This window comes from Hypomesus nipponensis, chromosome 17 (assembly GCF_054491055.1).
Source record: "Hypomesus nipponensis isolate SF chromosome 17, ASM5449105v1, whole genome shotgun sequence".
Taxonomy (NCBI): Eukaryota; Metazoa; Chordata; class Actinopteri; order Osmeriformes; family Osmeridae; genus Hypomesus; species Hypomesus nipponensis.
This window is the reverse complement of record NC_140377.1, coordinates 20107488-20134029: the sequence shown is the minus strand read 5'-3', so window position 1 is coordinate 20134029 and position 26542 is coordinate 20107488. Positions and strand designations below refer to the sequence as shown.

The window sequence follows — 26542 nt, the reverse complement described above, 5'->3', positions numbered from 1 at the left end:
CCCCAAAAAGAGTTCTCCTCCCATCTGTTGTTCAAAGACAGTCTTATTAATGATGTTGTGGTTTGTGTTGTCTTGTGTGATTTCCCACTGAACGTGGAGGCATGCTCGTGAGCTGTGAGATCACTCAATGCCTTCCCCAGCTGTGGATCCTCTCAGCTCTGTGCCCCTTGGCCCTGAGCCAACCGTTAATCATTTGACTGAATTAAACCCCAGAAATGGTTTTGGGCTTAAGGACGGAATCCAGCCCTTTTTCTCTCTCTCCCTTTCCTTCTGCTCCGCCTCTTTCTCTTCACCATCGACATCATCTCCCCATCGCCATCCCTAGATTACCCCTTCATAACCCCATCATCATAACCTCCTCTGTCTATGACCCTCCCTCCCCTGCTCTATATCATCATCACCATCATCATCATCATCACCATCATCACCATCATCATCACCATCATCACCATCATCATCATCTCCTCTATTCCTGTCCAACCCAGCTGTACATCCCAGATCCCCAGCCGCTGGGCCCTTCCAGAATGTTCCCCAGTCTGCTCCTGTCTGTCTGTGAGTGCCTCCCCACCATCTGTGTCTGGGCTGGGCCTGGGGCCTGGTACCTGGGGCCTGGGCCCTGGCATTCAATCATTGAGGTTCTGGTCCCTGGTGGCCTGGGCCCTGGATCCCGGGGCCTGAGAGGGACAGGGACAGGCACAGTCAACCCTCTCTCAGAGGAGCAACATGGCTGCCCGTTCCTTCGACCATGTTCTGCCCATGTTCTGAGGTTCTGCTCCACAGCCCAGCGGCTGTACATTCCATGGCCTGTCTTCTGCTTGCGGATGGGTAGAGTCGACCGGGCGGGGGAAGAGGAGAGTAGGGAGGGGTGAGGAGGGGTGATTAAAAGAGAGTAGGGGAGGGGAGTGACACGTCGGGGTAAAAGAGGAGAACCAACTCATCACTCCCTAAGTGATGTCATGTCGCCCAGCTATATAAGGCTCACACATGTAATTCTGGAACTGGGCTGTGTGTGTGTGTGTTGGGGGGGGACACACACCATCTTGACACATGTCACGGTCATAGCCACCACTTGATTGGCCAGTGTGATTCTGTTTTGATCATTTTTTTAAATATGATGTTTTCTTTAATATGATGTTCTTGAGCAATTTTATAATGATTGAATGCACTGTATACTAAGTGGGTTACACTACCAAAAATATTTTAATCATGGTCCTATAGCCCAACTAAATGAAATAACAGTATATTTGTCACTTTATTTAACAGTCCATTACATTGGGTTTAATCAGTTTCAAACTTCTTCCAGTGAATTTGGGGTGTAAAATCATGGTAGAAATATTGGTCACAAATGAACATAATATAGAAATGTAAACCATCCTTGAAATTGCCTCAAGGTGGAAAAAGTGACAGTGATCAAACCTAATGCCATAGCGGTGACATCACCCCAAAAAAGACGCAACGTCGGGATTGGACGTCGGCCCTAGCCAATCACGCTTCACTCCAGACACGCACAGATGGGAAGAGTTTAAAAAAGATTCAGAAAAGTGTCGGAAAGTGGTCCAAAAGCGTCAGCAGAGCGAATACTACGACAAAGGATCCCAACACAGGCTGCGTGTAACGTCTGAGGATCTGTCAGGTCCACAGCAGTCCAGAGGAACGCAGGACTTTGTGATTTTTTTTTTCCTGCGGGGAACAGAGAGGTGGAACTTCTCGATTTTTAAAGGTTCTTTCTCCTCTGTGAACAACCAAAGTGTACAATGACAACCCATTTTAGGAGCGGCCCAAGCTTCGGACTATCCGCAGAGGTCAAAAGCAAGGTGCGTATCCGTGTGTCAATTATATATACTGTTTGCACCGTTTGCGTTTTATCGCAGCTGTGTTAAGGACTAGACGACTCAGCTGACGCTCGCAACAAGTGCAGACACAAGTTGTTCTGTCCTTTTGCCTATTCACCAGTAATACTCCTACATGTGCCAGACCCTAATTTTACCACAAAATGTTATGTGGCGTTGTCTATGCATCCTTTATGACACTGACGTTAAAACACGGTATAGCCTATATGCGTCAAATGTATTTGCACCAGGAGGGTGGTGCTGGGGTGAGGCAGATATGGCACCATTCACGTTTGAGACCTGTGGTTAAAGACTAAAGGAACAAATGACAGAGTGACAGTAATGCATATGTGTATACACATGATGTAGCACCAGGATATGCAGACAGTACATGGATATCTGAGTCTGGATCAGAAAGGATGAGAGATAGAGGGAATGGGGTGGGGGAGAGGGGGGGGGGGGGCGAGCGAGAGAGCTGTTTTCTCCCAAGTTTGGTGTAATGACTGGAAGCCTGCTGCTTAGAAATACCTGTTTTTGTTGGCTTCTACCACAAGTAGGTCCCACAGGACTTCACCAAACAGTGGGTGTATGCTTGGTGCTGTCAACAACCGCCAGAGATGGTTGCTTTGGGTGGGGGGGGGGGGTCAAATTAACTCCTCACTTTTATGTTGGGTGACATTCTCATGACAGTAGGCTCTACTGAATTCACTCAAACTGTGTTTGTGCTCAACTCCCACCTGCTGACAGCTCATTCTTACACTGGCTCCCTGACCGCCACTGAGAAGTAAGATCTGACTTTGAAGGGAGGCTTTTCTACGTCCACATTTTTTTACTTTCAAAGTGCCTTCGTCTGTTCTTCTCCTCTACTCGTTTCAACGTCTCGTGAATACATTTGGGAAGGCAGTGTTTTTTATAGAATGCACAAGCCTACCTCAATCCATATTGTCCCCAGCCTCAATGGCAGGGTGTCTACCTGATCTGTGCCTGTCAACAAGTATTAAAAGAAGGAAATTACAGGAAGTAAGGCCCTCCTAGGTATTTACCCGAGGTTAATGATCTTATATTTACAGTAGTTAATATTCTGTCGTTTTTAATGAATTGTTTGGCTTAACTTAATATTAACACGCTATGTTAGATGCAACCACTGTGAGGGTTCTAGATCTTTCCTGGTCAGGGGGTTTAGACAGGGGGGAACCCCTAGCCCCCCTACTGTGTAGGGAGTTGGCTGTTGTGGGTGATGCCAGTCCAGGGGGGGTGGGCGGGCGGGTGTGTGCCAAGGGGGTGGGATCAGAGGAGAGGGGATCTTGGGGGTGACAGGTACATCAGAGTCTCTGGATGCCTTTTAAGGAGACCCTCACCGCAAGCATGCTCCTGCCCTGTCTGACAAACCTGAAATAGTGTCCTTGTGTAAACAGTTTACACTGCAGGCCTGCGAATGACAAAACATTCTGCAGGCAGGGCGGGGAGGAGAGAAGAGACAGCTAGCAGAACAGAGGAAGACAGATATCATGACGATGATATAATAATACGGACGTCTTCGTCATACTGAGGTCCACCGCTGTGTATTGAAATGTCATTCTTACATGCTCCTACAGCGTGATATTTATTTCAGATTATATTAACTTGGCACGTAGAAATCCGTCCACCAAGGCCATTAATATTAGTTTTAGGTTTCTATAATACTTTGGCGGGATTGGAGAGTCTATCCCTACTGGCATCTCTTTATCAGGTTGGGTTGGCCTGAGTGGGCAGCCTGTAAAAGGACAGATTCCGGACAACCCTGAGGGAGAAAGAGGGAGTTAGAGACAAAAAAAGACAGAAAGGATGAGAGATAGAGGGAGTGGAGGGGGGGGGGGGACGAGGGGGGGGGGGGGGGGGCGAGAGAGCTGTTTCTCCCAAGTTTGGTGTGATGACTGGAAGCCTGCTGCTTTGAAATACCTGTTTGTATTGGCTTGTGCCCCTGCAAACCCTCTCCCAGGCTGAGAGAGAGAGAGGGAGAGAGGGATAGTTCAGAAAAGGAAAGGGGGAGAGCCAGAGCAGGGCGGGGGTGTGTGGGGGGGGGGGGGCAAGGCCCCTCACTAGAATTGGGGAGGGGGGGGCAAGGCCCCACAATAGAATTCAAAGTATTACCGAGAGACATGTGTGCCAATAAGGAAATACAAGGAGAGCAGGAGAAAAGAGAGGAAAGGAGAGGAGAGGGAATGAGGGTTTTCTATGCTGGTATGTCTCCGGGCGTTTTTCATTAAATTATTTCTCTCTCTTGTTTTCCTACTCCTGTCCTCCATCTCTTCATCTCCAGGTTTTACAGTTTTCTACGTAGAGAAGACAGGAATGTGGCTCCTTTGTTTCCAGACAGGAATAGAACACATGAAATACAGGAGTACGGAAGCTTAGAAGATTATCATAGATCTATATCACCCTCTTATTACAGTACCTTTTGGTCAAAGCACAGTCCCCCCTCCCCGTTCATTCACTCACTCCCCTCTCACTAGCATATTGAGCTGCTGAGTACTGCATCTGCTCTCTGGTCTCAAGTGGTCAATAAATACGTGACATGGATTTGACTCGTTGACCTTGAGTGACCTTTGTGACCTTTGTACCCCTCAGCTAGCAGGGAAGTATGACCCCCAGAAGGAGGAAGAGCTGAGGCTGTGGATCCAGGACGTGACTGGTCGGAGGATTGGAGACAACTTCATGGAGAGTCTGAAGGATGGAGTCCAACTCTGCGAGTAAGTGGGACCATTGACATTTTTACATACCGAGGAGTGTTTTTTTGTCATTAACTTCACTCATTTGTTACTTCATTAACATCCATTTGTTCTTGTTTCTTCTAGACTCATCAACGCTCTGCAGCCAGGGTCTGTAAGAAAGATAAACAACTCCCCTCAGAACTGGCACCAGGTGAGACTGGAGGCTAACACACTGTAGAAGCTAGGTTGGAGGCTAACACAATGTAGAGGCTAGGTTGGAGGCTAACACACTGTAGAGGCTAGGCTAGGCTGGAGGCTAACACACTGTAGAGGCTAGGCTAGGCTGGAGACTAGCACACTGTAGAGGCTAAGCTAGGCTGGAGGCTAACAAACTGTAAGGGGCTAGGCTAGGTTGGAGGCTAACACAATGTAGAGGCTAGGTTGGAGGCTAACACACTGTAGAGGCTAGGCTAGGCTGAAGGCTAAAAGACTGTAGAGGCTAAGCTAGGCTGGAGGCTAACAGACTGTAGAGGCTAGGCTACACTGATGGCTAACACTGTGGAAGCTAGGCTAGGCTGGAGGATAACACGATAAAGAGGCTAGGCCACAGGCTATACATTGTAGAAGCTAGGCTGAAGACTAACGCACTAAAGAGGCTAGGCTAGAAATGAAGACACCATTTTTATTAACATTCCAGCTTGCAGCTGTGGTCTCACAGGAGGCTAATCTCTGCTGTTACTGTCTATGGACTGACAAAATTGAATAGTGATTTAGAGATGCAGTATACTGACTCTCTGGGTCAAAGGCCACATATTTAGGAGTGAGAAATGGTTCTGGAATATAGGACAGAAAATGGGGGGCTTTGAAGCATAAAAATAATAACAATTCAAATGAAGATGTTAGAGATGTAGTTATTGCATTGGCAACTTAAACTTTGGATCTTATCTGTTGGATAGGACCCAACTATTTTACACTTTCAAAGTCAATATTTCCCTTCCTTGCTTTGCAGTTGGAAAACATTAGCAATTTTGTGCGAGCAATCACAGACTATGGGATGAAACCTCACGACATCTTTGAGGCCAACGATCTATTTGAGAACACCAACTACACTCAGGTCCAGAGCACTCTCATCACCCTCGCTGGCATCGTAAGTCCTGGTTCCTTTACCGCAAATTATAGGAAAATCCGTAACTGAAACAGTGATAATATTGTGAGACCGTCCTTGTTGACGATATATCTCAGTTTTTGACTGTATCGTTCATTTGAGAGACAATATGGTATGAGAGCATGTTAATTACGAGCTACAAATTACATCCCTTATATTTCTACATTGAAGGTGGAAACCCTAGTAACAAGAGTGTCATAACACCATGCAGGTATTATTATTATTATTATCATCATTCGGTTATTTATAACGTCTCTCTCTCTCTGTCTCTCTCTCTGACTCAGGCCAAGTCCAAAGGTTTCCACTCCAAGTACGACCTTGGCGTGAAGTATGCAGAGAAACAGCAGCGCCACTTTGCTCCTGAGAAGAATAAGGAGGGACGCAATGTCATCGGCCTACAGGTCAGAACTGACTTCCTCCATTACCTAGATACAGCAGCCACAGCAATTAATTTACCAGCTAGGTTTTGCCAACCAAGCTGGTTCCTCTGTGTTTTTGTAGATGGGCACCAACAAGTTTGCCAGCCAGAAGGGCATGACCTCCTATGGAACACGACGCCACCTGTATGACCCCAAGACGGGCATGGAGAACCCCTTGGACCAGGCCACTATCAGCCTGCAGATGGGCACCAACAAGGGTGCCAACCAGGTGAGGGCAGCATAAGTGATCTAATGATCGTACACTAAATAGACACAATATACATTTGGACATTGTAAATAGCGTGTTTTAGACAATATTGTACTTTGTAAATCCAATGTCTCTCTCTCATGTTTCTTTCCCATAGTCTGGCATGACAGCCCCAGGTACCAGGAGACACATCTTTGATAAGAAGCTGGATCTGGAGAACTGTGACACCAGCACTGTCTCCCTGCAGATGGGCACCAACAAAATGGCGTCCCAGCAGGGCATGACCTCCTACGGCCAGCCACGGCAGGTCTACGACAACAAGTACTGCTCCAACCCTGGTGACGAGATAGACAATGGAGAGGGCGTGGCCGAGTTTGACGGGTACCACCACTACTCTGATTGAACGGAACCAGACAGAGGACAGAATTGACCCCCCCGGCTCCCTCTCCCTGCAATGTAGCGGCCTACAAAAACAACCCCCCCCCCCCTCCTCCCAACCTAGCAAGACCACCACCTGTACCGTCACTGATTGTCAAAGTCATAGCCATCTTCCTGCCTGGTTGTTTTGAAACCATTTTTCTTTTTTTCTTCTTTGTTCCGTCTGGTGCATGGGATTGATTTATAGTATTCGCAAATATGATATTGATGTTGGCAAGCCTAACTCCCCTCTTTTGTCTTTTGTATTTGATATGGTAACCGCCATAATATTTCTTTGAGAAGCCCAAAAATTAGATATTTATAGATGTTTTTTTTACATTTAATTTTGTTACAGCTGTAGATGCCCCATTCTAGAGTGAACATAAAGAAAACTGAAAAATCCAAGAGCAAAAAAAGGAATGACTGACTTGGTTCTGTTTACCTTTTATTATTTTAAGTCCTTGTCCACATTGGAATATTCAAGGCTCCGGAACTCTCCTTGAGTTCTGTTGTGGAATCTTCTGGAGAGTGAGAAAAAGTAGGTACATGGACTAGTATCTACAAGTGGACTATGCTGGTCCATGCATCTGGTATCTCTTCTGGAGCCCACACAGGCACTTTGTCCTAGCACTGTTTTGATAACATTAGTAAATGGACTATCTGCAACATTATTTCTATTCTTGATATGATCATACCTTTCTGCAATATTTGTAAAAATGAAAGGTTTCTTGAGCTTGGAGTTATGTCGTGAGTACAGTCTGCCACTAAATTAGCTACCATGGTGGCCTCATCGCCCTTACTACCTACCTTGAACAGTATACAAATTCGGTTTAATTTGGGTTTCCAGCACTCTGTAAAGACTCTACACTCTAGTATGCAAGTATTTTAGGCTCCATATTTCTCAAGAGCACCTAGCTTTTGTATCTGTTTTCACCAACTTAATGCACATGCACATGGCTAGTATACCAAAGGGCAAGCAGGCTATATTGCTTACTTGACAAAATGTTGCCAAAAGAAAATGCCAGAACTTAATTGCAGATCAGATTTTTTCCCACCGCTTGTCTTGAATGTTTTAAGATAATAAGACGATGTCAGGTGCTATTGATATTCACAAGTTGATATTGTATTGGTCATTGCCATCTTTCAGAAGGCAATAAATCATCATGTACCTTTTTACTAAAATTTTCAGATGCAATGAACAGAATACACAGAAAGTTAAACAATGTATTGGAAAGTTGAGTTACAACTCCTTGCTGGGAAATGTTACTTATTGATGCATGACGTCTTGTGGCCTTGAATGAAATTATCTTAAAAGCCAAGACCTTGTTTTCCCCAAAGAGGAACCATTCAAAAGCAGCAAACTGTTCCAGAAACATCCATGTGTCTTTAATGATAAGATAATAAATTAACTTGTCCAGTGCATACGTTTCCAAATGTTTGTGTAGTGCCTTGTGTGTGCCAGCAGACAAGCAGTCCAGAATCAACATTATTATATAACCTGTGCAAGATCACACAACCAACAATGGCCTTCCACTTCCAGCAGCTTCATTATTGACCCAGGTGTTAACATGGCCTGGAGCCCACAGCCTCCAGAGGGGGGGAAAAACATTTGTAGTGTGTTTTCACCAGAAGATCATGTTTGCTTTCTCATCGTCATTTATCATAAGCTACGGGTAAATAATAACTATATAATAAATAATAAATGTGGCTTGATTAAAATAGTAAATGTGGCATGGTTAAAAAAGCAATTGCGTGATTAGAATAGTAAAACTAAATATATATATACCTTTGTACAGGCCATTTACTAATGAGATCATTTTCAACTGACTTTTGTCATTTTAGGGATTTTATACAGCTTTTTATTTACTAAATTGATAAATGAAATGGTACATTTTATAACAAATAATGTATCGTTAGCAAAGGTATTCCATTTAAGAAACTACCTGACAAATCAGGTGATTGATTAAAATATTTTACATTTGTATACTTAATGTGAACTCCATGGTCCACCAACAAAATTGGTTTAGAGGTCCCTCAGATATCTTTGTGCTATGAAACATTCAAGACATTATCAGCTCTAGTTTAAAAGTTGATGGTAAGAATGTTTGCCACAGACCTGAAACAAATGGCTCTTTTAATTAGCCTTTTTATTTTCAATATTCGTTACTCTGGCCTATAGGAGGGCCATTTTGTTGTAAGTTAAATTCCTATCAATTAAATACCTCTATGCCTGCAGTCTATGTCTTTCTGCAAAACCAATTCCCTCTGGGGAAAAATTAAGTTGATAGGCGATACCTCTTTCTGAAATGCAGTATCCCTCCCCAAAACCACCAGCGACAAAAAAAGAGATATCCGTAAATGGACACTGGTTTTAATTTCTTATATAAAAAATCCTTGATTGTGATAAAACTTCTAACATGAAAGGATAGACAAGATAGGCTAACTCATTAAAAATCTATTACAGGACATCACAGCAGCTTGAGACAAAACAAACAATAAACTACCAAACACAAGGTTGTTTTTCTACAAATCAGAATAAAATAGGTAGAAAACATTTAGGGATTGGAATGTGGTGTATAATGCCCTCCTCGCCCGTGTAATAGGGGAGATGGCAAGTGTAAACATGCTCAATAATTCACACAGTTACTAGTAAATGTGTACACTGAGGGGCCCATTTCAAGCCTGGTCAAGAACCCATTAATTTGGCAGGTTTTATAATCTTGTACAAGGCAGCCTCGCTTGAGTCTAGAGAAACCTTCCCAAACACAGACTATCACAAATAATGAACCATGGAATAGTCTGCATTCCAAACATCATCACATAAACTACAAGTTCAAATCCTGGCCCAGCCAGAGATGACACTCCAAAAGCGCCAGTGCCAAATTCAAAAACCAAGATGAACGTCTCCTTTCACAAAATATATCCCTGTTACTTCACTGCTAAATGTTCTGATGTGTCAACTGGACAGAAAGATCCGGGCAACCAATCACAGGGGTTGGGGATGGAGGGAGGTCCGACAGAAGGTGAGTTAGGAGTAGCAGCACTGTTACTGATTGGCGGCTTCACAAGCATCAATCCAATCACTGTAGACATCCACTGGTTCTGATAAGTCTGGAGGGACAGGTTAAGGACATAATTTGGGTACACGGACAGTCAATTTTAAAAAGTGGGTATTTTGACTTCAACAACCCTTTTGTATCATATGACAATGAACAGGAGAACAATTTAAAGTCTGATGTGCTTGAAAAGGATACAAGTTATGGGAGTTTGAAATTCTTCCAAGCACACAGTGCAGGATATGATCCCTGTGTTTCGGGTGCGCTCCCTGTAAGACAAGAAAGTGTCAAAACGTTGCTCTTATCAACACGCTATGAAAACCCCACATCACACTTTCTATCCCACTAACAAAACAGGTATTTTACAGAACACCAAGACCGTTTCACAGACTACTGTACTTACATTTTGACATCACAGGACTTCTCGTGATTACAGAAGGGGCAGGTGAACTGGGTGTCCAAGTTCCCCGTCAACTTCTTTTTGGGAGGAGGCTTTCTCTTTGACTTGCGGCGTCCCATTTCCAATCTGTAGCAAACCAACTGTTTACTGTCTGTCGACTTAGCTTACATTTAGTTTTACACACGTTTTCTTTGCTGATGGGTTGGAATCATGATACAACAAACATAACAAAGCTACCGAAATTATAGCTGTAGTTCCAAATATGTTTTGATAAAATAATGATGTGATGCTGTTTAACCTGTCACGGGCAGTAGTAGCCTCCTGCGCAAGCACGGCACGAATAAATTGAACTAAGCATCCTAGCAATAGTCTCCTCTCCTCCAGCTCTCACACGGATCAGAAATCACACATTTGCACGATATATCCAAACGTAGTATTATCATCCATAAACTTAAGAGTGGGCATGTTCTTAAGAGGCCACAAACAATGATGACGATGCATTAACAGACAAGAAGATGCCTGAACACTCCGTTGCTTAGCGAGCTAGCTAGGTTGCTAAACTTAGCCTGTACGCACAATAGAGCGCGCGACAAGCTGGCTAGCGCGAGGCTGGTGAGGTTAACATGAGATGCGATCCCTTTTGCGAAGGCAAAATATACTTAATTAGAATCCTAAATATGTGAATAATAATTAAACAGGTTATTCTTGAATACATTGTTAATCTAACGTATGGAATTAAGCATTCTCTCACCAGACAACAGTAATCTTGCAATTTGGATGTCGCTCCGGAAAATGTTCTGTACTCTTTCACCTTATTGGGTGTGTGTGTGTGACTTTCTAGGATCACCATTGGTCCAATTTTAGTGTCAGATGACGCTATTACACATTTATAGTTTGTTATTATTATAATACATTTACATGAATGTAAGTTTAAAAGCACACCCTGATTATGTATTACCACTTTTATTTCACGACGGAGAGAATTATTGAATTACACTTATTTGCAGACCATTTCTGTGTTGAACCCAATCTACTTCCTTCTGCAATTAAAACAGAAAAACAATACAGTAAATTGTAGACTGTAAAATGTACACAAGACATTCCTTCACTATGTTATCATCCATTCATTTACCTGGCAAATATATTGACATTGTCTTTGACCTTCTGTGTTGATGTTCCCTTGGTCTGTTGTCGGGTGAGTAGTTCTTCAGAGTCTGAGGGGATTGGCTTAGCCTTGCCAGTCAACAGGCCTGACAAGAGAGGCCATCACAGAAGGACTATTATAAATACATTCTCCGGCCTATTCAGACAAACATACTCCGTTTTTGTCATAGAGGTGAGAGGAAATAGCAAGATCGTTACTGAAATTGATGACCCTACCTTTTTTCTTGGGAGACTTGCCCTTAGATATGGCCACAACCTGCAGCTTGCTCTGTAACTCAGAGACATCCATCCTGAAGAGAAACAAGCAACTACCTTAAGTATAAGGTTGAGAACTTGTGACAGTGGTCCGTGTGAATGCCTTCAGAGTATGCTGTTCTACCTGTGCTTGGTCGTGTCTGTGGGCAACTGTGCTGGTCTCAGTGCCACTTCTTGTTTCTGTAAGCTGTCAATCAACCTCTCCAAGCACTGAATGGATGGTAAGTTTTATTATTAAACAGTTACTCTCTTGTCAGCAATTCAACAACAGGATCCATCAACAGTTCAAATGCAATGGACGGGGCCTTTGTAAGACAATGATAAAACATGCATAGGTGAGGAAAATGTGACTTGTACAGCACCATATCCTTGCAGTGACTCTGCAACAGTCTACGTTGGGTTTCATCTCTGTGGCATTCTATCATGAAAAAGGTGGATAATCAATTTCCTAAATGATATTTTGCTACATTACTAAAATGGCAGGTAAGATGAAGGTATGATGTTACACTTACTGAGCAGGCCATACATGTTGAGGACTTCCTCCCTAAGCACCGATATCTGTTCCCACAACAGTTTGCGGCTAACGTAAACAACAGACAACGAAAAAGAGAGGAGTGCAGTTATCCTAGATTAATGGACGGGGTATTATATCAGCTGATGTGCTTTGGCCATGTCACCTGTGGGACTTACTGTTACCTGTGACAGTGTTACCTGTGACAGTGTTACCTGTGACAGTGTTACCTGTGCGCGTTTTGCCTTTGGCTGTGTTAACTGTCTCCGTTACCTGCTCTACAGTAGACTCTGTTGGACGTGTTAAATGGAATAGTGGTGTTTACCTGTGGTGAAGCTCTTGAGTGAGGTTTTCGATGGCGGCCTGTCTCTGGAGTTCGGGGGTGGGTGTGATGGAGCTGTGTGCCGGGCAGGAGGTCAGCAGGCTGCGCAGGTACTGAAGCTCTGTGGACATCTCACAACGCAGGGCCTGGAAACGCTCCTCCACGTGCTGGGCAGCCAGGTGACGGGCCAGATGGTGCACTTTCTCTGGGCCCACACAGGACAGATGACCTGTAAGGACTCTTACTTGAACCTGGTCTAGTCATTGAATACCATGACTGTGGTCATGAGAGTGGCTTCGATGACATCAGTGAATTACGGCAGATTGTGTTGTCGTCATATGTTTTAGGAAGGTAGATTGTTTAAAAGACGTTTTCGGAAAAATCGATTTTTCAGACTGAGGTGGAGCTAGTGAAGTTAAATGTATGTCACCTTGAAGGACGGCGATGGTGTTGACATTTCGGGTCCTCTCCTCTGCGTTTAAGGCCAGAGTTTGAACAAGAGTACCAATTGTCTATAAAAAAAGAGAAAATAATCATCTAAAATGATATTCGTAGATGAAATGGTGAGCATATTGGGCCACAACCCACCATGATCATGAATTGATACAGAAGATAATGCTTAAATGCACAATACATCCCTAAGCAGGTCAACAGACCAGAAGACAATTACCTCGGCTTGTTTCTCCACATCTGTCCTCAGTCTTTGGACTAACTCTGTTAGAGTCTCCTGAGATTCAACATCTGTGTGGATGTAAAGAAATACTCAAATAGAGTGGTAGTTAATTGACAGAAAATGTATGAATGAGTTATAATTCTGCCCTTTTGTTGACGGATAGCACAGAACTAGTACACACCTTCAGCAAGAGATGGTATTGATTGCTTCTGCAAAAACAATTAAACATACACAGTCAATACCAGGGCCCTCCACTGTAAAATTCAGTTTCATCCATGTCATTGATTCGCTCACCACTTCCTTCTGGTCATCCATGTCAACTGACAAGGTACTTTTTGACCCAAGTAACTAATTAGGAGGTAAGAAACAGCTTTGTATGTAAATGGTTCACCCCTTATGTCACAATGCAGGGGCGGGGCCTTGAGATCATTATTATCTATCAAGGCCCATGTTCGATTATGCTAGATACATTTTGTAAAATGATGCTGTTCGCTAGATACTGGTAAGAAGGCGTGGTTTGCGAAAGTGGGCGTGTGGAGTAGGAAGTTGTCCATGTGAACTGTTCAACACAGGTTCAACAGCTAACTAGCGATCACATTTTACTTCTAAATCTGAAGAAAATAAACGTCCCTGGTGAGTGCAGATATTTATAAACACACTTCAATTTCAAGTTTAGACATAATCAAAAATGTATCGCTTAATTAATTAAAACTTGTGTAACTCACCTAGCCCTTGCTAGCTTGTTAGCAGCTAACGGTCAATATATCAATTATATAGTTAGATACACCTCTGTACTTAAATTATTGTTTGTGACTTCTTGTTCCGAAAACGGTTGAATTATAATCTGTGTCATACTAATAGTTCTAATAGCAACATATTCTAGAAGCATGTTATCTAGTGGTCCCGAGTGCTTATCTCTGAAAACTCATTGCACTCGAACGCATAATCATGTCTCCACGTTTGTCTGCAGTTCAAACAGCAGCAATTACACAGATGCAGTTCGATGTTTTTGCGTGAAATAGGTTCACAGAAATAGACTCTGGTATTGACAACACGTTGTTAAAATGCAGAACAGACTATACCCAAGAAGTCATACTCTTATTTCAGTGAGCAGTGCCATGGTTACTGAAGGGGAGCCCTCAGACTGGGTGAAAGTGCTACACCTGTTGGTGCTGTCCTTCACATGGGGCATGCAGGTTTGGGTGTCCTTCATAGCAGGTGAGAGATTGAGTGTTTGTGTCTCTGTTGTCATGTCAAAATACAGCTGTGTTTGTGTGTTCCTGCTGGATGATTTAGCCCATTGAAATCACATGAAGTGTGGCTCTCTCACCTGCTCTTTCTGTCCCTTCATCTCCACCTCCAGGGTTTGCTCTCGTGAAGCAGGTGACCCTGCACACATTTGGCTTGGTGCAGAGTAAACTCTTCCCCGTCTACTTCTACTGCCTGCTGGGCTGCAACTTTGCCAACCTGACAGTGTATGCCGTATACCACCCCAGAGAGCTCCTGGACTGGCAGGAGAGTCTGCAGGTCAGGCCAAACCATCCGGACCGTGCTCACGTTAGGCACGTGGCATGTGTCCAGAGAGAGGAAGGCCAGTCGAGTGCCAATTCTCTTAAAAAAAGGAGCACCCTGATTTGCACCTGTCACCGCTTCTATTTCCCGAGACGGCGTATCCGCTAACTTGGGTGGACAGGTACAAAGTGACGTGCTTGTGCATGCGGATCATCTCTCCTCCTTGTCTTCCAGATGGGGCTGTACTTTGTGGCGCTGGTCATGGCGGGCCTGAACGCCCAGTGGTTCGGCCCCTCGGCCACGGAGGTGATGCTGAAGCTGCGGGAGGTGGAGAAAGAGCACGGCCTGGGGGAGCAGGTCGGTCTGTTCAGCCAGAAGGAGGCGTACGCCAAGCTGAAAGAGCAGGATCCCAAATATAAGGCCTGCAAGAAGACCTTTGGTCAGTACCACGGCCTCTCTAACCTCTGTAACCTGATAGGGTTCCTGTGCACCACCACTAACCTAGTCTACTTAGCCCTCAATCTGAGCACCATCTAGGCTGTCTCCCTGTGCATCACCGAGTAGCTCGGTGATCTAGAACCGGCATTTGATCTCATTTTTGAGGATGCAAATGGGAAACAGCTGACATTAGGTCAAAACTGATCATCTTTGTGAATGCGGATTGCGTATTGAATTCCATACAGAAGCCTGTAAACTTAAATACAAAGTTCTCAGCTTGATGTTCTGGTTCTCCGTCAACTAAAAATGGCTGGCCTTCCACTGGCTAAACTGTGTTCCATAAATGTGCCTCATCATTACAGTTCTGGTTTGCTGTTTGCTTGTTTTGTTAGAATAAGCACATAGTAAGGGACTGTAGTGATGGATCCAGAGCCTCTGGCCTCTTTTAGTTTCTATCACAGGGCCCCTCACATCAGAGAATGTTGCTCACCATGTCTGAGCCCTGTGTTTCCCTCATGTTAAACTCACCATGTTTCCAGGATGAATGTCTAGGAGGCAACCAATTGACTCTAAACTAAATCTTATAACACATCAAAATCTTATAACATCTTGTCTGCGTATGTTCTGGAATTGTACTCATTATAAATAATGAAACTATGGACGCTGAGCAAAATATTTTTTGGCAGATTGCACTGTTGACTTGCATTTCTGAATTGAATGTCATGTGTATTACTGTCCACTAGGTGATGATGTTTAGGCAAATATGTACTTCCAGTAGGATGACTTGTAGTGCTCAGTGAAGTAGCAAAAAGGGTTCCTTGCTCTGAAAGATCACTTTAACACACAATTGTATTTTAATTTGAATCAAAAAAATAAAGAATCCTGTGTAAAAATGTCTCTGGTTGGTTAAGGTCATGTCGCACTCATGCCATTGGTATTTCACTCCAGAGTTAAAATATGAAATTCAAGCATTTTATTCAACACTTATCCACTGATTTATTTAGGCTCATCTGTTTTTATTTTAGTGTTTTGCTGGTTGATATTAAGTAGATGTTTAAATCACGTTTGCTTGTGATAAGATACAATACATAAATAAAAAAGTTCATGTATTCACACAAGGTGAATGATCTACTCAGAGGTTGAATACACACATTCTCTTCAGCACAGGCAGACTCCTGGACGTTGTTTTGTCAGTGCCGCATCACAGCAACAAGACAATTACATTCTTTTAGCTCCATAACAAGTTAGCCTTGTTTGTGGTTCAGTGTCATCATTTTAGTGAACATCCCATTTCAACTTGTGTGTGACCTTGTTATGATTCTATTTAGGAGGCAACAGAGACAGGTGAGGGTCTCGTCAGAGAGTCGACCCAGTGACGGGTCAGGGAGGAAGGCTTAACCCTGGGATTATTAGAATTTCTTGACACAAGGAAGTGTATGAAACTCCAGGAAACATGCCGTCAAGAATCTTTACACCAGGAAATAAGTAGGCTTCACAATGAAAGCAAATGTGTATTTGTACAAGTGCCAGTGCACAGCTGTCTAAACTAGTTTACCATCTCCATTCAGTGCACTGCACGGAGACTCGTGGAGTATATCTTTGATTATCTGCGAACTCGAGTTCAATTTGCTGATTAAACTATGAAAGTCTGACCGTTCTAACAGGGAAACAATGTGTATTTTGTAGACTTTAAATTATTATTTCAAAAGTAGGTTATTAGACCATAAAGCAGTAGCCGCCACCCTCTCCCCCTTCATAAAAAAAAAATATATACCGGCATGACTACGCTACTGCTATACAGTGTGTGTGTGTGTGTGTGAGTGAGAGAGAGAGACTTATTAGACAGCTTGGTAGGACTACCTAGGCTGGCCACTCCAGTACTGCCTGTTCCACGGTCCTTTCTCTTGCGGGGTACTCCTTTGTACACAGTGGAAAGATCCGGGAGCTGCCTGCTCCAATCCTCTGACAGACACTCAAAGGGAAACGGCGTGCCGAGCAAGCAAGGGGAGGCAGAAGGAAGATTTCTGATTGTTAAGGAACACTTTTATGTGATTTTTTTTACTGTCCTTCTACTCAGCCGAAAGATAGACAAAGCTTCTCGCAGTCGAAAAGGATCCATAGGCTGTAAGATAATAAAAAGGTAGGGATTTGGGAAAGTTTTGTTTCTTTTTGTAACCGAGGCAAGCCTGCCTACTCCATTTCCTTTATGTCAAATTCGACATATATGGGTATGTTTTTGGCTTACTAGTTGCAACTATGTATAAGTATATTTAACACCCTTTGAAATGTGTAAGTTGCCAACTTGCCACTGTTTTGAGCCATTGCCTGTAGCATTTAGCATCGCCAACATGGCAAACGCCTACGGTGACAGGTTGTCACATTTTTGGGAATCTAAAAGGTCTGGAGCCTACTTTGCATTATGAAAAATGTTATTATTTTTTCCCACGTAAATCAAACAAGTGTGAGTAAATTTAAACTAGGCTACGTACAATTAATGTAACTCGGTAACTTCCCTACATTTCTCGATTCAATTACCTTACCTTTGAGGACAACCATAAAAAAACTGATTTGACAGCTGTTATAATCAACCGAGTTAATTTCCTGCAACAGTCGGGGGGTCGGAGGGCCCTAATACTTAGCAAACAGTGCCAGCTGACAGAAAGACACTGGGAGGGCGTCTCTATTTGCTTTATTGAATTTAATGCCAGTACGAACCATTTCAACAGTAGTTCGGCACAATTATATTGGCAGATGGCCTATGCACTTTGTAACTTAATACCATGGCTGCAGGTCCATTAAGGGAGGCTTCCTGATACTCACCACCACTTTCATTTCTCTCTAAAATTTAAGACGATACATGACCTGTGATTTAATTTCTTCGATTGAATTTTGTGCGTCTGTTCACTGTAAGACATTCATGCCGATATTGTTACTTTGATTTCGACATTATTTCATTCAACAGGTTAGAGGTCACTGTAGTACCAGATTGGTTATTAGCCCTGTGAAGTACAGAGGCCGTTCTTACTGGCTGTGTGGTTGTGGGGACCATGTGACTGGTTTTACCTCAGGCTTAAGTCCTGCTAGCCGCATGGCAGGAGGGGAAAACAACATATGATCAACTACTGGTTTACTCATGGGGGCTTTGCACGCAGAAGGAGTCAGTGGTGCTGTACTGACTGAAAACGTGGCCATAGTTGAGCAGTTCTGTCACCTATATTGAGAAATAACTATCTGGCCCTGTACTCTAAACGACAGCACTCTTTGGTATTTAAATGTTGATATTTACAGTAAAACAACATACTTTCAATAAATGACCACCAGTTAATGGCCTGGTCTCAAGCCAGACAAGTGTCATGTGACAAGATTATCCTAAAAGGGTTTTGCGAAATTGAACGGGTTGAATCGTGGCATAGTTGGTGCACTGGTTAGTTTGTCTGTGAATGTATTGAGAAAGCAATGTTATGTTGCTGCTTAGTCTTTTGTTCCTTCTAGGTAGTGAGGAAACACATATTTAAAGGAACTTGTTTCAACACCTGTCATTGCTGCAACTTTTGCAGCAAACGTGCTGTTTAAAAAGTGTGACTTTGGTCATTTGCTGTGGCAGATTCGGTTTTGATACAATCCCAGGCCCTATCGATGACGCCTTATTTTGGATGTATAGAGTTTTCTCTTTCTCCCAGTGTCATTTTTTTCCCATTCTCATTCATTCTCTCTCTCTGTCTCTCAATCTCTTACTCTCCCATTCTCTCTCTTCCTTTCAGTCTCTTCCTTTCAGTCTCTCTCTCTCTCTGTCTCTCTCTCTCTCCCTCTCGTTTGTACCTGCATGTCTGGGCCGATCTGATAGCAGGGTGTGCTGTGCTACAGAGTGAGCTGGGCTGGCCTCGCTAATGGGTCTGCTTCAGCCTGCTTTGTTGCTTTGTTCCGTTTCCACGGAGACGCCGCTCATCAGAGGAAAGCTGCTGTCAGGCTCGAAGGTTCAGAGACGGAGAGAAAGGGTGGCGGTGAAGAGATAGGAGGGGGATCGAGGTGGACGGGGTCGAGGGGTAAGGAGGAGCGCGGAGGGAGAGGTGTGAGGAGGATGTAGATAAGGATGGTAGGGGAGTGGACAAGGAAGGAGAGAGAGAGAGTGGCTCTTTAGTTCACCCTCCCTTCATTTAGAATGATTGAGACTGCGCCGAGGTCGTGATGAAAGCAGATCGCCGTCCCATGAGAGATGAGCAGCTCTTCCTCTTCTCTCATGCCACATGGAAAACCAACCCCATCCTGGCGTGAGCTCACAGGATGTCCAAACGTCCTCGTGGTTGGCCTTGTGACGAGGCCAACCACGAGGACGTCAGTGCCAAGATGTCAGTGCCAAGATGAACCAAAACTCTATCCACCGCTCTCCTCTCCACTCTCCCCCCCCCCCATTTCTCTCCACCCCTCCCCTCCTCTCTCTCCACCCTCCCCTCCCCGCCCCCATTTCTCTCCACCCCTCCCCTCTTCTCTGTCCCCCCTCCCCTCCCCCCCCCCCCATTTCTCTCCACCCCTCCCCTCCTCTCTCTTCACCCTCCCCCCCCCCCCCCGCAGATGGCGACGGTGGGTGAATCCCGATTACAGCAGCAGCCGTCCCCGAAGGACGCGGCCGACCAGAACTTTGACTACATGTTCAAGCTGCTGATCATCGGCAACAGCAGCGTGGGCAAGACCAGCTTCCTGTTCCGCTACGCCGACGACTCCTTCACCTCCGCCTTCGTCAGCACCGTGGGCATCGACTTCAAGGTCAAGACCATCTTCCGCAATGACAAGAGGATCAAGCTGCAGATTTGGGTGAGCTGGAAGCTGAGAAGGTTGGGCTGTGATAGGGATGCTCGCACGAGTCCAGTTCCTGGGGTCATAATGTCTGGTAAATGAAGCAACTGTAATGCGTTTAGGGAATTGGGCTAGTATTCTAAAGGTTGACAGTTCGATTCCCGACGTGCAAAATGACTTTGTGTCCTTGGGCAAGGCACTTCACCCTACTTGCCTTGGGTCCTTGTACTTACTGTAAGTCGCTCTGGATAAGAGCGTCTGCTAAATGACTAAATGTAATGTAAATGTAAATATATCTCAAAATTCTAAGTCTATGGTACCTAATGGTAATAGATACACCATCATACTTAATAATCTGTTCATCACCAAAGTGATAGGCTACCACGACTTGACTTACTGTTTGCATGTTAAATATGGCCCATTACCCTTCCTTCCTGCTTCTCCATGTTCTCTTCCTCCTATCCTTCTTCAGACAGTTTTACGGTCCTCCTTCAGGTTCACCCGGTTCTTGACATGACACACTGTCTCTGGCAGATTGTCATTAAATAATAGTGATCAGGTTGTGTTACGTACCACAAATACCTCCTCGTAATACTACAAGTCTACAATGAGTCATGCTCAAATACGGCCCCCCCTTTTCATCTCCCGGTTAATTGAAGCACAGGCTGTGACACAGGCTTTCAGGTCCACTTCCCAAACTCCTAAACCACGATGTTCCTGGTCAAGGCTTTGTGTTCCACCAGACTTGGGTAGTTCTAGAACATGTGAGGTTCTGTAAAGTTCCTTCCGTCCACCCCAGGCAGTCCAGTTGAGGTGGACACCATACTATTCAACTACCAGATTTGTTGCCAGTAAACTAGCCACAGATGTGGTTGAGATGATCTGTTTCATGTTACGTGGGCTTGCGTATGCAAGCTACTGGTTTCTCGACCATTCCATCCAAAGCAAAGAGTGTTTCCAGAAAGATTAACAGCTCAAGTGTCCACACCAAAGCACACACTCAGCCACCTAGACAAGGGCAGGCCAGGCCAAATCAGACGTGCTAACCCTCCTTCAAGCTTTCCCCCAGCAGCTAGTGGTGGCAAGTCTATACGCTATAGAAAAAAATAGAATCCTGCACAGATCATGGAGCAGGCCAGCCATGCCGCCATGAGTTCACTCATCGGTTGACAAACAGCGTTCCCCTCACCGGCCTCTTGAGTATCAGTGTGTTTTCAGGGTGTGGGTGTCGCAGGCATCTCTCTCTCTCTCTCTCTCTCTCTCTCTCTCAAGGGAGGCTCTCCTTCTTGAGCGCACCAATGTAATGCCGAGTGAAGTTAATGTTCAACGGGGGTTGAGTCAAACACCTGCGTGTGTGTGTGTGTGTCACCTGGTCGACTCCGGGTGAACACGGGCGTGTCGGGCCGTGGGTGTGAGTTGGTGACGAAGACAGCACTCCAGCTGCCAGCAGGCCTCTGTGGTGACATGCCTGTCACCTGTACAATGATGGACACACACACACACCATCTGCTTTGCAGGAAGTCTGGGCCAGGAGTTTTTGTATGTATGTTTGTGTAAAAATAGTGTGCGTGTTGCTGCTGTGTTTAGGCGGAAGGGGATGCATACACAGTGAACAAGCCGTATGACGTCGCTGTGGGTCCCTTGTAGATGTTTATAGGAGCCCTGGGGAGCTAGTCTATTTGGTTACGCTGACACGAGTTCCATTATCCTGACAAATATTTGATCAGCCCTGCGCACATCAGATAAGAAGGCATGGAACTGGTCCCTGTCCTTCATCAATGGAAGGGAAAAGGACCTCGGAGATGAAACAGATGCCCCCCCCCCCCCTCCCCATGCCCGCACAAAGACACTGAGCACGAGCGCAAAACACACACACACACGCGCTCTCAGAACCACTTGGTCCATGTTTCTCCTGTGGCCTGTCTCTATTATACCAACAGCTGTGTGTATTGTGGTTTAGACTAGTACCGAGAGGCAGGTCAGGTTGGTCTATCTGCCGGCCAACACACTTAATCCCCCCCCCCCCTCCTTCTAATAGAAAATTCATAAACCCCTGTTACCAGGGAAACCTCCCAGCCCTCACTCCAGCCCCCTCAGTGATGCAAGAGCCTCTTATGCTAACGAAGGACCCAGGCCAGGTTACCAGGCGACAGCCAGAGGTGCGTGAGACGGTTGCCAGTCCCCTCTCTCACCTGTTGAATTGTTTGTGTGCGCGTGTGTTTGTTTGGGGGGGTGGGGGGGCTGAATCCATCGGTTTTTACAGTACTCGTGTTTGTAAAGCTTCCAACGAGGGCCACCGTGACATTGCGCTCGCCTTGATTTGAAGACTCTTCCGGAAAACGAGCGTGTGAGGGCGTGGGGAGGCCTGTCTGTCCTCCCTCTTCATTCTCGTCCTCCTCCTCTTCCTGTCGGCCTGGGTGGCGTTGTCTTACCCTGGGTCGTTTGACCGGCCAATCAGAATGAAGGGCAGGGGCTCCGGGTGCCCTTTGTGGTTCGGTGAGGATCTGGGATGAAGAACAAGCCGGCATCCGAAGGCGCAGCGCCATGAGTGGTTTGACAGCAGCCTTCGCAGGGCTGAATCCTCAAAGCGACTCGCAATCAATCAATCGGATCACGTTGGAACGGTCGATTTCTGTGACACCTGATTTAATGTTGTTTTTATTCTTAAGAATCAGTCAATGACACTGTATACTGTTCTTGTCATGACTGTAAAACGCTCTATAGAAGGAAGGAGTGTAGGAAGGCATGGCAATGCTGCCCCCTTCTGGCCCAACAGCGCTCGTTCCCAATCTGACCTCGGTATGACGATTAGAGTTCATGATTAGATTAGACAAACCTTTATTGTCACAATCTCACTTATAACAAGCAGTTAGCATCTAACTGGAAATGCAAGTCGTAGTAGCTTCAAAGCAGAAGTATGAAGTGCAAACAAAGTAAATGGTGGGTTTGTGTCCGTGTGCATGAGTCAGGTGTCAAAGGGAGTCAGGTGGCTGAGCGGGTAGAGCATTGGGCTAGTAATCTGAAGTTTGCCAGTTCGATTCCCGGCCGGTGCACATGACGTTGTGTCCTTGGGCAAGGCACTTCACCCCTACTTTCCTCTGGGAGAATGTCCCTGTACTTACTGTAAGTCGCTCTGGATAAGAGCATCTGCGAAATGACTAAATGTAATGTATGTATCCGTGTGTGTGTGAACCAGGATACAGCGGGCCAGGAGCGCTATCGGACCATCACCACAGCCTACTACAGAGGAGCCATGGGCTTCCTGCTCATGTACGACATCACCAACCAGGACTCCTTCAACGCCGTGCAGGACTGGTGAGTCTGCGAAGGCAAGGAGAGACTCGGTCACACCGCTGGCATTGTGGCGTCAGGCTGGGCCAGTTAGAAGCCTGTTCCTTTCGAAAGGGACTGAGTCGAGAAGGCACCGGAAGAGGCTTGAGCCTTGTAGAGTTTCGGTCGAATCGATTCGTGAGACGCGAGACGAAGGTGACTTTGGCTCTCTCTCCTCTTCCCCTTTCTCCCTCTCCTCTCCTCTCCTCTCTGTTTCTCTTTCAGGGCCACCCAGATCAAGACGTACTCGTGGGACAACGCCCAGGTGATCATGGTGGGGAACAAGTGCGACCTGGAGGATGACAGGATCGTGCCCACGGAAGACAGCAACAGGCTGGCAGAGGACCTGGGTGAGGGGGGCCCCTCGCATTACCACACACGAGCCTGGAAACCTCCCTCCCTTTCCAATACATAGTCTGTTCGCTTGATTTTGCAACATGCCTCCTCCACCGTTCTCTCCCTCCCCCTCCGTTTCTCGCTCTTGCTCCCCCATCCCTCTCTTTTTCTCTCCCTCCACATCCCTCTCTTTCTCCCTCCCCCATCCCTCTCTCTCTCATTGCTCTCTTTTGTTTTCTTCCCCCCCCCCCTCCTTTCATTCTCTCCAGGGTTCCAGTTCTTTGAGGCCAGCGCCAAAGACAACGTCAACGTCAAACAGGTGTTTGAGCGGCTGGTGGACGTCATCTGCGACAAGATGAACGAGAGCATGGCCGGGGACGCCAACCTCATGGCCAATCACGGGGCCTCCGACCTGCAGGACACGCCCCCGGTCAGCCACGGGGGCTGCGGCTGCTAAGGCAACACCCTCCGAACCCTCTGCCTTCATCTTCTCTGGATCAACAGACTCCACCCCCTTCCCTGTCCTCTGTTGAAGCCTCCCCCCTCCACCGGGCCTCAAGTCCACCTCTCACCTCTCCACCCCAGCCTGGCCCCACTACCCCTAACCCCAAACACAGCCCCCTGTCCCCCCGTCCCCCCCGTCCCCATCAACCACCGCCACCACAAACCCACACAGCAGCTCTGAGATAACCCATCAACTCGTCCCCACCACCTCCTCACCCCTCCCGGGCCTCTTCCCCTGTTCCCCGCACACCCCATCTCCCCATCTCTCTCCTGGGGACTGTGCTAGGCCTGTGTTGGGCTGATATCCCAGCCCTCCCCCTTCCCTCACACACACACGCACACAGACACACTCTCTCCCTCCTCAGTCAACTGCCTTCTCAGCATTGTTCTCTCTAAGCACTTGTTGGAGTTTCATAGTGAAACGGGCGTTTCTTGTGAGAAACCGGCTATCATAAATGGCTTTACTGTTAGAGCCATTGAATGCAGTTTCTAGAAAGGCCAATGTGTTATGTCGGATTGCCATTTTTGAACCATTGCCTGGTTTCACCCTTTGAGAACGCTTGTAACACCGCGCCACTGCCATACGGTAAAAAGGAAGAGCAAGAGATGAGTGCCCAATATAAGACGGCTAACCTGAGACAAGTTGATGTTCTGACACGCTGACCAGTTGTACAGCAGTGACCCTCAGTCTCTAACGAGGCTGAAGGTACTTGGCGTTCCGAGCGTTTTTGTCAGGAGCAACAACTCAACTATATTTCACGAGCCAGGCATTTCCGATAACCAGCAAATGTTGCCTCATTCAGCTCTCTAACCCGGCATGGTTATGGTTCCATCTCCTCCTAGTCCATTAACACTATTCTGGTGCTTATTATGTTTTGCCAGTAGCCTGCCATGTATGGAAAGCCAGCCTGGGCCTCACTTACTGCAGTGAGAGCCTGAGGGTCATGTCTGCTGTCATGGAAGTCGAATATTTGGCAAGAGCCACATTTCCCCCCAAAATTTTTTTTGGGGGGGGGCGCTAGAGGGTCTTTCAACCACTGTCACTGGTTGGTCACATGATCCACACCGTGGCATGCCCTCAAACACCCCTCGGTAACGGCACGCCTCCGTTCAGTGTTCTCTCTCTCTCACACACACACAAACACACACACACGCAGGCAGGCATGCAGAACACGCACATTACCACAGACACTTGAAGAATGACTGTGAAAACAACACACTTCTAACAAACACACACACACACTGCCATGCTACGATCATTGCCTACGCAAGCTCCTGGCTGTCAGTGAGGGTCAGTGTCGGTCTCTGTCCCCAAAGTGGATGCCTCACATTGCCATGCCAACGTACTTTCCCTCCCCTCTTCTCCTCTCTTCTCGACACTACTGCCGAAGGGGGGGGGGGGGAGCCTGACCCCAAACCCTGCTCTCCCTCTCTGTTCTGCTGTCTCGCACGACGGTCCGTCTTGCCTGTGTCCACTGTTGCCTCACAGAGCGGTGCGAGCTGGCTGAGCCCTATCTCCTTATCTGCCCCGGCCGTCCTGGACCTCACCACAGCAGTGGTGGTCTCGGTGTGTTACCGGCTCTGCTCCGTGGGCATTGGAGGGAGGCGGGGAGGGGTCAACCAATGAGCACAGGCTACACTGTGCGTGGGTGTGTTGTGGACAGTTAATGCCGAGTTTGGTTGTAGTGCATGGTCAATTCGCTCACCGATGACACTAAAAGCAGGACTTTTCTCACTAGTTTACAACACGCTGGCTCCATGGTGTCCCCTTGTCGCGGGGCAGCGTGGCTGTATGTCCGCTCCTGCAGGTGGAGGACGATGTCTACTGTGTCCGGAATGTCCAGCTGGCTACTGTGTCTGGTGTTCAGCATTGACAGCGTGGTTCTGTAAAGGTCCTAATAGATACTCAACTCGTTCCAGTTTGGCCTGTGAGCCTGATAGTCGATGAAAGGACTGTGTGTATGCCTGCTTTGTTTCCCTTTTTGTGTCCTTTTGTACCTTCCTTTTCACTCCAGATGTTGTAGGTCTTTTGCACCAGAAGAGAGGTAGTCACACTGTCCATGTATTTCTTTATGTTCCACGTAAAACTCTTGAGTTTGTCTGATGAAAACATTTATTCGAAGGTGTGTATAAAGTGAGTATATATATATATATTCATAAATGTGTTTGTGGAAATAAAATAATTGTCAAAAAGAAAACACAAAAAAGGAGAAACCATATTTGTCATTTCTACTGTTCCGTAAACAAGCCAGAGCTGAAGTACAGGACCCACAATCAGATGCATTTCAACGTGTACTCTAGCTCACAACACATCTGTGGTTAGTCTTCTGATTGCATCTATGATTTATAGCTGCATGGGACAAAGGCTTGGCGTTTTTATCTAACGACACAGAAAACCACATGCTGCCATTGTCCCTTGTCCCCTCTTCCTTCCACCTCCCTAAACCAGCCCCCCACAACCTGCCCGGTAGGTGCTTGCGTGCGTGCGTGTATGTGTGTAGGCGTGCGTGCATGTATGTGTG

General features: G+C 46.0%; 5 protein-coding genes across 7 annotated transcripts; 3 read left to right on the top strand and 2 right to left on the bottom strand.

Annotated features, from left to right (window-relative positions):
* Positions 1 to 1449: 1449 nt before the first annotated feature.
* On the top strand, positions 1450 to 8148 carry cnn1b (calponin 1, basic, smooth muscle, b). The gene is made up of 7 exons (XM_084678008.1): positions 1450 to 1814; positions 4437 to 4558; positions 4664 to 4730; positions 5529 to 5666; positions 5969 to 6085; positions 6186 to 6332; positions 6469 to 8148. Exons 1-7 carry the CDS (start codon positions 1755 to 1757, stop codon positions 6712 to 6714), a joined length of 897 nt encoding a protein of 298 aa, XP_084534134.1. The 5' UTR covers positions 1450 to 1754; the 3' UTR covers positions 6715 to 8148.
* Positions 8149 to 9083: 935 nt separating this feature from the next.
* Positions 9084 to 11025, bottom strand: elof1 (elongation factor 1). Of its 2 annotated transcripts, none has more exons than XM_084678009.1 (4): positions 10936 to 11025; positions 10188 to 10310; positions 9983 to 10053; positions 9084 to 9839 (listed from the first exon to the last, which is right to left on the bottom strand). In XM_084678009.1, the coding sequence occupies exons 2-4, from the start codon at positions 10301 to 10303 to the stop codon at positions 9775 to 9777; spliced, it is 252 nt and encodes an 83-aa protein (XP_084534135.1). In that variant the 5' UTR covers positions 10304 to 10310; positions 10936 to 11025; the 3' UTR covers positions 9084 to 9774. The 2 variants fall into 2 exon arrangements, with proteins under 2 accessions (XP_084534135.1, XP_084534136.1); XM_084678010.1 differs by lacking the exon at positions 10936 to 11025 and adding an exon at positions 10483 to 10915.
* A 109-nt stretch (positions 11026 to 11134) lies between these two features.
* LOC146253941 (uncharacterized) lies at positions 11135 to 13493 on the bottom strand. 2 transcript variants are annotated; one of them, XM_084678915.1, is made up of 11 exons: positions 13404 to 13493; positions 13291 to 13318; positions 13107 to 13177; positions 12867 to 12948; positions 12440 to 12665; positions 12116 to 12183; positions 11966 to 12021; positions 11728 to 11813; positions 11565 to 11638; positions 11317 to 11434; positions 11135 to 11224 (listed from the first exon to the last, which is right to left on the bottom strand). In XM_084678915.1, the coding sequence occupies exons 1-11, from the start codon at positions 13422 to 13424 to the stop codon at positions 11215 to 11217; spliced, it is 840 nt and encodes a 279-aa protein (XP_084535041.1). In that variant the 5' UTR covers positions 13425 to 13493; the 3' UTR covers positions 11135 to 11214. The 2 variants fall into 2 exon arrangements, with proteins under 2 accessions (XP_084535041.1, XP_084535042.1); XM_084678916.1 differs by having other exon boundaries at positions 12440 to 12641.
* A 115-nt stretch (positions 13494 to 13608) lies between these two features.
* tmem205 (transmembrane protein 205) lies at positions 13609 to 15952 on the top strand. Its single transcript, XM_084678917.1, has 4 exons — positions 13609 to 13742; positions 14217 to 14327; positions 14473 to 14636; positions 14856 to 15952. Exons 2-4 carry the CDS (start codon positions 14228 to 14230, stop codon positions 15156 to 15158), a joined length of 567 nt encoding a protein of 188 aa, XP_084535043.1. The 5' UTR covers positions 13609 to 13742; positions 14217 to 14227; the 3' UTR covers positions 15159 to 15952.
* Positions 15953 to 16833: 881 nt separating this feature from the next.
* Positions 16834 to 26225, top strand: rab3db (RAB3D, member RAS oncogene family, b). The gene is made up of 5 exons (XM_084678110.1): positions 16834 to 17199; positions 19629 to 19868; positions 23047 to 23165; positions 23406 to 23530; positions 23786 to 26225. The coding sequence occupies exons 2-5, from the start codon at positions 19629 to 19631 to the stop codon at positions 23971 to 23973; spliced, it is 672 nt and encodes a 223-aa protein (XP_084534236.1). The 5' UTR covers positions 16834 to 17199; the 3' UTR covers positions 23974 to 26225.
* The last annotated feature ends 317 nt before the right edge of the window (positions 26226 to 26542 follow it).